General features: G+C 46.1%; 1 protein-coding gene across 3 annotated transcripts in view; it reads right to left on the bottom strand.

The window, feature by feature from the left end:
• Positions 1-12,533, bottom strand: part of adgrl1a (adhesion G protein-coupled receptor L1a) — a 110,978-nt gene that overhangs the window by 33,213 nt on the left and 65,232 nt on the right. For 2 of the 3 annotated variants that reach the window (XM_061223101.1, XM_061223102.1), the window contains exon 5: positions 5,340-5,354. The exons of the other annotated variant lie outside the window; for it this stretch is intronic. In XM_061223101.1, coding sequence (XP_061079085.1) covers positions 5,340-5,354 — 15 coding nt within the window. The remainder of the gene's footprint in view (positions 1-5,339; positions 5,355-12,533) is intronic. 3 annotated transcript variants of the gene reach the window in all.

The following is a 12,533-nucleotide window of genomic DNA, read 5'->3' as shown; positions in this document are numbered from 1 at the left end:
AAGACTGGTTTACGTAGAGCTGGGCTAGGCGGAGTTTCACCTGTTTAAGTAGGGCTGGGCTGAGTTAGATTGGTTTAGGTAGAGCTGTGCTAGACTAGACTGAAAAAACAAAGCTAGACTGAGCTATATTGGCCTGGGATGAGCTTTGCTGAAATTGGTTAGAATTATTTGACGTCAGCAGGGCTGGGTTTGGGCAAGACTGGGTTGAACTTGGCTTACCTGGGCCACATTAGACTGCATTAGGCTACTGTTTGCAAAGGTAAGCAATGTCTGATTCGGATTTGGAGTGTTCTGAATACGATTCAAACCCAAAAGGAGTCCAGATCATCTATTACCTGTGAGCTCATTGTGAATGAGTATGTTCGCATACATCTCCATCGAGCCTGAGCACCTCCTACTAGCACACACACAAGCTATCCAGCAGGGGGCACAATGTAGCATAGCGTCAAATCCCAGTGAGCAGCAACCATTTCAGGACGTGTGTGAGAGAGAGAGAGAGTGGTTGGGTGTGTGAAAGAGAGAATGACAGCGTGTGTGTGAGAGAAAGATAGAGAAAGAGAGAGCACAAGAATGTATGTGTGTCAGAGAGAGAATAAGAGTGTGTGAATGTGAGTAAGAGAGAGAGAGTTGAAAGAGAAAGAGCGTGTGAGAGAGGGTGTGTATGTGTGTGAGAGAGTTTGAGAGAAAAAGAGAGTGTGTGTGTCTGAGAGAAAGTGAGAGAGAGAGAGAGAGAGAGAGAGAGAGAGAGAGAGAGAGAGAGTAGCCAGTAAGACCGGACTGTGCCGGTGCTGTTGCAGAGTGTATGGATCAGAGTGGAAGCGAGCTAGAGAGAAGGAGAGGGAGAGGGCAAATAAGGTTACTTCCTGTGAAATGAGAATTGAGGGCCGGGTTAATTCCAGAAAAGACGAGGGGGTCCTGTCGCTCAGAGAGGGTTCAAGAAGCAGCAATCAGCATCTACAAACACACACACATACACACACACACACGTACACATACAAATACGCGTGCACACAGACATGCACCCAGACATATATACACACACACACACACACACACACATCATATAGGGACAGTACAAACGAAGACACATTCTCTCTCTCTCTCTCTCTCTCTCTCTCTCTCTCTCTCTCTCTCTCTCTCTCACACACACGCGCACACACACTCTGAAGATGTGAAAAGATGCTAGGAGGCTCTGTCAGCAGGGGGCACTTTCTAACTCTAACTGTGTGTCACTGCATCCTTCAATATTTTATGTTTAAGGTGTGCGTTTTGTATGTGTGTCTGTGTATGTGTGAACATGTGTGTGTTTGCAAGTATGTGTGCATCTGCAAGTTTATGTGTGTCTTTGTTTATACTGTCTTCATATGTGAATTGTGCGTGTGTACACTGTGTGTGATTGGATGGGAGAGTCAGCATGTACAGTGTAGTAAGCATTTAGACAGTGGTACGATTTATTTTCATATGGCTCTGTACTCCCGCACATTGGATTTTAAATAAAAGAATGAATTTGAGGCTAAAATACAGACTGTCACATTTAATTTGAGGGTATTCATATCGGGTGATAATTTAAATCCCTATTTTTATACACATCGCCAACCCCAACCCCCCCGCATTTTAGGGGACAAAAACGAAAAGTAAATGGACAGTTGGTTAATCTGTTTCTGAAGTCTTCCTTGGCCTTCCAGCCCCTTTGCAACTGCTGAGCTCACCAGCCCAATCATTCTTATTACAGTTTATTTTGGTAAGCCTATTGTTTGGCCTATATCTCAGACTGCTTTTCGTATTTGTCAGCCTCATAATGGCTTCCTTGACTGTCATTAACACTCTAATCCTCATGATGACAAATGCCAATAACAAACTCCAAAGGCAATCAAAAGCCTGAATAAAGACTAGATACTGAAAGCTTATTGATACCTACACAAAGGAAGTGATTGAATAAACCTGACTAATCAGAAAAAGGTGAGAAGCCCAGTGTCCAATTATTTTTGGTACCGTAAAAGGGGGGACTACATATAAAAAGGGATGACATTCCTACACAGATCACCAGACACCTGCACTTTAAACTGTTATTCATGGTTTCACTTCAAATCAAATGCTGGAGTACAGAGCCAAAATAAATAACACAAATTGTACCACTGTCCAAATACTTAAGGACTGCACTATGCGTCAAGCTATCCCTTATTCTGTGCTCTTACTAGAAAGAACGGACCCGCGTGACATCACTGAAGATTGTGTGTGTGCCCACTTTCAGGAGGTGTGTGGGAGTGATCAGGCTTATGCTTATGAACTACTTGAAACTGTTAGGTTAAGGTAGTTGTTTGTCACAGCTTAAGTCACGGCCTCAAGGAGATGGAGTTGACATCTCTGATGCAGAGGATTGTGGGCCCTGATGAGTGTAGTGAGCCCGCTCTCCATTGTGCAGAAAAGTTCACTGATCTCTGATCAGTGTGGCGCACAGACATAGGAGATCACCTCGGGCCTGTTTCACAAAGCAGGATGACTGAGTTAGCTGGATAATCTCCAGTAAAAACTTGGAACAACTGTTTTCACAGTCCGTGTTCCAGATGAGAGGTTTCCGGGTCTTACTCAGTGTAGTTATCCGGCCAATTCAGCAATCCAGCTTGGTGAAACATGTCGCTGTTCTTCATTCTAACCCACAACTGAACAAAACATTCAACAGATACCCAAGTCAGTCAGTCTGTTAGTCAGTCAGTCAGTCAGTCAAATCAATCATACATACAAACAATCGGCAGTATCATCAGGCAGGCTTTTCAATCAATCAATCAATCAATCAATCAATCAATCAATCAATAACATGAACCAACCAATTCTTGATTCAGTCAATCACTCAGAAAATCAAAACCGACCAAACAAACCCAATAATCACTCAGCCAATCGATTAGAAAAAAGATGAGTACGGCAAATGCTACTGCGCATGTGGGTCATCCAGTCATACACTCGATCAGTCAATCAATTTACATAGACAAGGGCAACATAAAGTCTTTATCATTAATAAGAGGCTGGACAGAGGGAATTATTCATCACCCAGTGAAAACGGTGGGAGAGGAGGGAGGAAGAGGAGGAAAAGGAGGAAGAGTTGCATGAAAATTAAAGGAAAAAAAGGTGTGAAAACAGAGCCGAAAGCTGTGGGGAACAGTCTCATATGACTGCAGTCATATAGACCAGGGGTATTGGTGAAGACACACAGATAGCAGGACTGGGAGAGAGTGTGTGTGTGTTTTTTTGAGTGTGTGTTTGTTTGGGCAGGAGAGTTGGGAGGTTAGGGAGGGGGGGGGGGGGGGGGGGGTTGGGGGGCGGGGGAGAAGGTTGGGAGGGGGGAGGGGTGAGGGGGGTTGCGGTTTCCTGAAATGACCAATAAGAAATACAAAACTCAAACACAAGCGCAAACTCCAGGTTCCAGGAAGAAATTCACAGTTGAGGGGGAGACTCACAGCTGTAGGTATAAAGAGGAGGAGCCAGATTTCAGGGGGAGGAGGCTCACAGCTGTGGGTATAAGTGGAGGGAGCCTGGTTGAAGGGGGAGGAGACTCATAGCTGTGGGTCTAAAGAGGAGGAGCCAGGATTAAGCAGGGAATAGACTCACAACTATGGGCATAAGGGGGAGGAGCCTGTTTGAAGGGAGAGGGGATTCATAGCTGTGGGTCTAATTGGGAGGGGACTCATAGCTGTGTGTCTAAGGGGGAGGAGCCTGGTTGAAGGGGGAGGGGACTCGTAGCTGTGGGTCTAATGGGGAGGGGACTCATAGCTGTGTGTCTAAGGGGGAGGAGCCTGGTTGAAGGGGGAGGGGACTCAGCTGTGGGTCTAAGGGGGAGGAGCCTGGTTGAAGGGGGAGGGGACTCATAGCTGTGAGTCTAAGGGGGAGGAGCCTGGTTGAAGGGGGAGGGGACTCAGCTGTGGGTCTAAGGGGGAGGAGCCTGGTTGAAGGGGGAGGGGACTCATAGCTGTGGGTCAGAGAACAGAGAGAGAGAAAGAGGGCTAGAGAGAATGGGCAAAGGGAAGGGAGATAGGGGAAAATGTGGGGGGAGGCAGAAAGAAAAGGGGAGTAAGACAGAGAGAGAAATAGTGAAGGGGAAGAGCTCTAACGAGATCGAAAGGGGAATGGTCATTGGTACTCGAACCGCAACCTCCCCCGTCCTCGAGCCTGGGCCAGCCCACAGGGGGAGCAGGAAGGACAGACAGACACAAACAACTGCTGGGGGGGGGGGGGGGGGGGTTGGGGGTTACAAAGAGGGGGAATGCAACAAAAGAAGGAGAGAATGGAGGTGACAGAAAGAGAAAGAGAGAAAGAAAGAGAGAGAGAGGGGGAGGAGGTAGGCTCAGAGAACCTGCAGCAGGGCCATGAGAGATTAGAGGAATAGAAATATATATCCAAAGAAAAAGAGGAGGATCTGGCCGAATGAGTGTGGACACTGAAGCACCTGGAAATGGAGAAACCACTGACGCTAGGTCACATGACGAGGGACAGACTGGACACGCTAGGTCACATGATCCGGAACAACTTCTGACAGTTACCGTTTGAAAAAAAAGATGCCTCATTTAAAAAATATAAAAATAAAGCAAAAAAACAACCAAAGCGAGGGATTCATCCTGAAGGAAGGAAAAGCAAAAAAAGGGGAAGAGAAAGAGAGAAAGTAGGAGCGATCTAAAACAATGCGGAGAGGTGAGGAGAGGAGAGGAGAGGAGAGAAGTCACCCTGATCTGGAAGGACCAATTGAAGATAAGGACAAATGAATCGTACAACAAAAAGATAAAATACAGAAAAGCACTGAGTTGATGAAATAAATTGAAAATAAAATGTGTTGTTAAAGGACATGAGCATACCTCACTTCCTAACCAGCAGGGAGACACACACCCTACAGTGGTGGGGTTAGAGAAAGAGCTGCATCAAAAGTGTGCGGGTGTGTGTGTGAGTGCGAGAAAGAGCGTGAGAGTGAGTGTGAGTGCGTACACATTTGTGTGTATGTCTGCGTGTGAGAGAGTGAGTGTGTATCAGACTCTGTAGGTCAGAGTGCTTACAGAGGCAGGTTAACAGGGAGAAATCTGGAAGGATCTGCAGTGCGGGTTACAACACAGAGAGAAAAATGAACCGGTGTGTACATCTACCGTATGTGTTTGCTGTGTACGTAAGAGAGAGACAGAGAAAGAGAGAAAGAAAAAAGAGAGAGAGACAGAGAGAGGGGGGGATATCAACATCACACATGACCACTACACAAGGTGCTGGGTTCGGCAAGAGGAAGAGAGGGATGAGGGGAGGAGAGGAAACGAGGGAGGAGGAGGCGGGAGGGCAGGCTGTGGTGTTATGTTCATTGTGGTCATTACCTTTTTGATCCACTTCTATTCAAGCATCGGAAAAAGAGAGGGAGAGAGAAAGACAGAGAGAGAGAGAGAGAAAGAGAGAGAGAGAAAAAAGAAAGTGAAAGAAAAAACAGGTGCAGGAAAAAGAGAAAATTGCGATTAAATAAAAGGCTGTCCTTTCTCCTTTCTCCATATTTAATCATGTTATTTGTCTGTGTTATGGTTTGCCGAGGAGCACAATCTTTAAAGAAAGGATGACTCAATGAGAATGGGCAGGGATATGAACTCATCTTCATAACAACCCCCCCACTCCGCCCATTCTACCCACACCTCCATTTTACCCCTTTTACCCCTCCTCCAGACCCCGCACCCCGAACCCCCCCCCCCACACACACACACCCTGTCCATGTTGCAGCCCCTAATGGAAAGGAAGGAGAAAGTTTGGTTAGAATCTTCTTGAGCTGTAAAAGAAGAGACAGAGAGAAAGCAAAAGAGAGAAAGAACAGAGGAAGAGAAAGGAGAGGAGGGGACACAGATGAATGATGAAGAAGTGTTTCACTGTAAAATATTTGCTACGGCACAGTGCCGTTGCCCCTGCCACACTCCCGCGGACTGCATTTAGCATCTTTGTTAGGCCATAATATGTCGGGACCAAAGTTCTGAGAGCACAGTATATCTTAGGTTCTAATACACCGGACAAGCTCATTAAAGCATAGAAAAGTATTTGAATCCAAAACAATAATGTATTTGACCCAGGTCTGGCTAGGACAGACATGTGTTCAGTGTGTCTGGGGTGGGTTAGGACAGACATGTGTTCAGTGTGTCTGGGGTGGGCTAGGACAGACATGTGTTCAGTGTGTCTGGGGTGGGTTAGGACAGACGTGTTCAGTGTGTCTGGGGTGGGTTAGGACAGACATGTGTTCAGTGTGTCTGGGGTATGTTAGGGCAGAAATGTGTTCAGTGTGTCTGGGGTATGTTAGGACAGACATGTGTTCAGTGTGTCTGGGGTGGGTTAGGACAGACATGTGTTCAGTGTGTCTGGGGTGAGTTAGGACAGAAATGTGTTCAGAGTGTCTGGGGTGGGTTAGGACAGAAATGTGTTCAGTGCATCTGGGGTGGGTTCGGACAGAAATGTGTTCAGTGTGTCTGAAATGTTAGGGCAGATGGCTGAAAGCTATGTTAAGTAGGGGTGAATAGGAGAAGTGTAACCTGGATATAATTGCTTTAGCCAGTCATAATTAGCCATATATGTGCATACAACTACTGGCTTGTGTCTATATAGTACGAGGCAACAGGAAACATTTTCCAAGTATCACAGTGTGTGACAGCTGTCGCTAGTGATTTTGTCAAATTTCAGACTGAGGAAAAGATTGGGTTTGGGAAAAAATGGTCATTTTAAATGTAATTGGATTTGAAAACGGATTGACCCTGCTTGTGTAACCGCAGTGTTACTGCATGTTGAGTCTGGGGTAGAACATCACATTGTTCTGTCACTAATTTACCCTCACTGGCCTCTGACAGAGAAAAGGCGGGTACAAACTCTCTCAAACCGGAAGATCTCTTTATCAACAAACAGGAGACATAACTGAAGTGATCTGTGATATATGCTGTTTGACAGGCAGCCATGTGTCTCCCCCTGTGGGACAAACTTGTACACTGCGGGACTCGCCAAAATGTGAGACATTTTGTGAAATAAAGATATGAAAATGGGAACGTACGTACTGTTCCATTTGAAGGATTCTGGGAATGAAAACTGAGAGACAGCACTGACCAATCGTGTGGGTACATCCCTCTTGTGGGCATCCGTGTACGTGATAGGCACGAGTTGACACTTCATACGCAGCTTTAGCGAGCGGTTACGAGGAAAGCCACAATCTCATAAAGTCACGTGAACGCCGGAAGCCAGAACGAATGGATTCTGGCATAGGGTCTTAGCACTAAAGCGCTAAGTGCTACCAGTTGGACGTGGGGATCATTGGAAGTCTCTCTGCTCTGCTCTGAACTTTCTTCACCTGCTCTACCTGCAGACAGAGAGGAAGGGAGTGGGGAGGAAGGGCCTTGTTTGGTCAGAGAGAGGAAAGGAGCCTGATGATACGATAAAGAGAAAGGGAAGTGGAGATACAGATTAATGGAGTGGTATAGGAGGACGAATACTGGAGATAGTGAGAGAGATAGAGAGAAAGAGGAAGAAGCAGTTGGCTCTGTTAATGAAAGCTTGGTGGATGCCTCCCTCCATCATGCGGTCTCGTCTTGTCCTGAGAGAGAGGTAGAAAATGGAAGGTCAGTTCCTCTGCTGAAAGGCGGTTCCATCCTACTTTTCGGTTTGATTCATTCACAGATCTACATCTGACAACCCCCCCCCCCGCCTCCGCCCCCCACCACATGATCCTCAAACGAACCTGCCCCCTCCCCCTCCTCTCCTCTCCTCTCCCTCGTCGAGGTGGCAGAGGTCAATCCATCACCTTCTCCTTAATTAGCTAGGCTAACGAAGAGGCCCACATTCAGGTACACCTAAGGTCACTGCAGATAAGTCATTTCTCTTTTTTCAGCCTCTCAGAATCTCTAGGGTGAGAGTAGTCTAACAGTCTCTCGCTCTCTTTTTCTCTCTCCCTCCCTCCCTCCCTCCCTCCCACTCGCTCTTAATAACCTTACTGGGAACAAGTATTTCTTAAACATAACAGAAATTTCACATGGGGTAAGAGGGATAGAGAGAAAGAGAGAGGGGGAGAGAGACAGAGAGAGTGAAAGAGTGAGAGACAGAAAGTGAGAGGGAGAGAGAGAGGGGATAGAGAGATAGAAAGAGTGAGAGAGAGAGAGGGAGAGACGGAGAGAAAGAAAGGCAAAGAGAGAGAAGAGCAAAAATAATTCAGTAAAACATTGCAGGAATTTGACATTAAGAAAATATCATTTTGTCCCAAAATCTTCTTTTTTATATATAGCGAATACACATTAATACACTAACTTAATGGCCAATGTTGAGGTATTTTGCACAATGCCAGAAATGTTTCCCTTTTTCTTCTTGTGAGCTTGAGATAATGATACTCCAAAACACTATTTTACAATTGGCTCAATGAGCCATTGTGTAAGTGCATGAGAGCCTTCACATTTTCTGTTTTCAACAATAATATCCAACAGAAAGCAACATGAGTGACCACACTGTGCCAATTTCTTATTTTATTTTGCATTTTGTTCAGAGGTCAAAAAGCCATATTATCAACAACATGAATACTTGTCTAACTTGTTTATATAATAAGAGGGCAGTTGCTATCTAGTTACCACAACAGCTCTGGTCAGGCAAGCTATTGATTTTGACAATCTCCTGGTCTCATTGGCTGCTGATAACAAGGGCACAATGCCACACTTTTGTATCAGAAAAACACAAGAACACAAGCCCACCACTTTGAGGTCATTTTGGGGTCATTCTCAGGAGATGCTCCACCCACTATCTCCCATGGTGCTACAGTGAAACAGACAAACACACAGGACACACAAACAGGAAGACGTTACCCGCTCGACGCTCAAAACGAGGGCTTTGCATAAAACTCCGGTCGTAGAGGAGCGGGAAACAGGAGGACAAAATGGCCTCTTAATTAATCACGGAAAGTCTCTGCGGATTCGCAGACAACACGCCCCTCCCTCGCCGCCCCGCCCAACCGCGTGTCATTAATTAAACGCAGTGGTGGCTACGTCTCTCGCGGTCCGCCCAGTGTTGGGACGAGGTCTTCATCAGTCGCTCATAATTGATTCTCATTTTTAATCATTCCCTCTTCCCACTAAACTGGGTTTCCGGGGGGAGGATGGGGGGGGGGGTATGGTTGTCGGAAATAAACACCGGAGTGAGGTAACTGGCGAGGGCTTCTGTTGTTTTGGACTGAGACTGGGACAACACTCCCCCTCCCCAGAGAATTTGGCCCTACATCCCGCATCATATACCAGGCACCGTTTCCGAAAAGCAGGGAAGAACCTCCCATCTCTGCAGCTACTGCAGCTATTTATATCTTTGTCTCTCCAAGTTTGCGGCATTAAAAAAAAATCTTGCATGTGGCAAAGAGAGAGAGAGAGAGAGAGAGAAAGAGAGGGGGGGAGGGAGAGAGAGAGAGAGACAGGTAGACAGTGAGTCAGTCTGCTGTGTTCTGCGTTCCGTTTCTCTCTCGAAGGGCAACGCAAAACATCACTTGTGAATCTGAAATTATGTGAATCTGACTCACCAGGATAACCCCCATAGATACACTCACACATTCACATCACACCCCTAAACACACACACATGTACATATCATCCTCCCTAAACACACACACACATTCACATCACCCCCCTAAACACACACACACACATTCACATCATGCCCCTAAACACACACATTCACATCACCCACCTAAACACACACACACACACACACACACACACACACTCACATGCACATCACCCTCCCTAAACACACACACACTCACATCACCCCCCTAAACACACACATATTCACATCACCCCCCTAAACACACACACATTTACATCACCATCACATCCACACACACATACATATTCATGCGTTCATATCACCCCCGTATACGCATATTCACACAATCTCACCTGCACATACAACCTGACACATGTAATTCCCACAAACCCCCCCCCTCTTCCACACACAGATTCACTCCCTCTACACACACCTGACAAATTAACAGCTGATTACAGCAAATATTGCGAGATTGTGCTAGACTGAGACACCAGAGATAGAAAAGAAGGGGGGAGAGAGAGAGAAAGAATGAGATGGAGAGACAGAGAGAGAGAGAAAAGAGAGGGAGAGAAGATTGAGCAAGAGAGAGAGAGAGAAAGGGGCAGAGGGAGGGAGGGAGAGCGAGCGAGTGAGAGACTCAGTTCCCTGGAGTCTCGGGAGTTGAATGGAGAAGATAAAAAGACAGGGGAGTTTCCCTGTTGTGTATATTATATATTCAGCAGCTCTGTTCTGAGCTAGTTCTTGCCAGTAGGGGGCAGGATCCTGGACTCCTACTTGGCCTGAATGACTTCCCATCCACGAGACAGAGCGTTCAGCTTGCATGGCCACCAATCAAAAAAGAGGGAGGCGCTTGGATCTGTGGGGGGGGAGGGGCTAGCCAATTAGAATCGATAAATTCATGAACTTGGAGAAGATAGCATTTTATCTTGGTGACCTCATGTGGAAAGAAAGCATGCTCTTCTCACAGCCTGCAAAAATAAACAGAAAGAGAGAGAGAGCAAGCAAAGGAGAAAGACAGAGGGAGAGGGAGAGAATGACTGAAGGAGAAGAGAGAAGAATGACGGGAAGGGGAACAGACAGAATTAGAGCAGTGGTGCACAGATGGAGTGTATGTCAGCTTTAATGAAAGAGCAGAAGCCTGATGTTCAACCATGGCACAGATAGAAGGAAGGAGAGATGATGAAAGAGAGGAAAAGAGAGAAGAAAAGAGGACAACAGAGAGAAGGAGCACGAGAGAACAATAGGAGAGGGTGAGGTTAAGAGTACTGAGGCAGTGGGCCAGATGATGTCCTCTTCAGTGCAGCCTAGAGGGATTGAAAAAGAGAATCCTCCCCCACCACCATGGCCGCCCCACCACCCCCACAAACACCTCCGCCCCAAAAAACTCACATTCCCAGACCTCCTGATTAAACACACCCCCGCCCACCCACCAACCCCATGACCCCCCTTCCCCAAATCCCTATCCCTGCCATCCATCCCACCCCGCCCATCCCCAGCCCCTCAGAAGAGAGCGTCACCCCCAGGAAGACTCCTGTACAGTGAGGGGTCAATGCTGAGAGCAACACAACATGAAAGGGGAGGGGGCACAGTCTGCCAGGAGATTTCCACACAAGGAGCAGCGCCTGGGATCTTGTGTGCGTGTTATCATGCAATGCTCTGTAATGTGATGGGTGTTCTCTAATACGATAGATGCTCCGTAATGTGATAGATGTTCTGTAATGTGACAGATGACCTGTAATGCAATAGGTGTTCTGTAATGTGAGGTTTTCTGTAATATCATATACTCAGTGAGCACTTTATTAGGTATTTTAGACTTCTTTTTTAGACTTTTTGGTCTTCACTTCCACTTAAGAGTTTTGGCGCAATGTGTGTTCAGAGATGCTCTTCTGCATACCACTGTTGTAATGTGAAGGTGATTCGCGTTACTGTCACCTTCCTGTCAGCTTTGCTGCTGCTCTGATTTTTTTGTTTTCCGCACCATTCTCTGCAAACTCTAGAGACTATTGTGTGTGAAAATCCCCGGAGATCAGCAGTTTCCAAGATGCTCAACCACCTTGTCTAGCATCAACAATCATTCCATGGTCAGAGTCACTTAGATGTAATTTTTTCCCCACCCTGATGGTTGATGTGAACATTAATTGAGAAGCTCCTGACTCATATCTGCATGACTGTATGCATTGCACTGCTGCCACATGATTGGCTGATTAGATAATCGCATGAATAAGTCGGTGTACAGGTGTTCATAATAAAGTGCTCATTGACTGTACATTCTGTAATACAATAGGTTCATGTAATGTGATAGACGATGTTCTGTACTGTGATAGATGTTCTGGAATGCCATAGGCATTTTGTAATGTGATAGACATTATGTAATTTCATAGATGATCTGTAATGATATGCATGATGTAATTCGATAGATATTCTGTAATGTGAGATTATGTAATGCAAGATGTTCTTTAATGTGATGGATGTATTCTAATGTGTTATATGCACTGTAATGTGATAGATGGTCTGTAATGTGAGAGGTTTCCTGCAATGTGTTAGACATTTTGTAATGTGAGAGGTGTTCTGTAACGTGATCAATGTTCTCTAATGTGATAGATGTTCTGTAATGCAGTCAGCACTCTGTAACATGCCAGGTGTTCTGTAATGTGGAAGGGTCTCTGTAATGCGATAGATGTTCTGTATTGTGATAGATGCTCTGTAATGGCATTCAGGTCCTCTGTAATGTGATATGGACACAGTAACGCGCCGTTCTGGGAGTGATTTGGAGTGCAGCGCCATCCCCATGTGAAAATCTCCTGCAGCCTCAGGAGCACCGCACTGTCGATGGAGAAAAAGGTTTTAGCACTGAGTGTGTGTATGTGTGTGTGAGTGAGAGAGAGAGGGAGAGAAAGAGAGAGAGAGGAGACAGAGAGAGCAAGAGCGAGAGACTGTGTGTGTCTGTGTGTGTGTGAGTGAGAGAGAAAGAAAGAGAGAGAGTG

The sequence above is a fragment of the Conger conger genome, chromosome 16 (assembly GCF_963514075.1).
Source record: "Conger conger chromosome 16, fConCon1.1, whole genome shotgun sequence".
In the NCBI taxonomy this organism is placed as follows: Eukaryota; Metazoa; Chordata; class Actinopteri; order Anguilliformes; family Congridae; genus Conger; species Conger conger.
The sequence above is the reverse complement of the archived record's forward strand: the minus strand, read 5'-3'. Positions and strand labels throughout refer to the sequence as shown.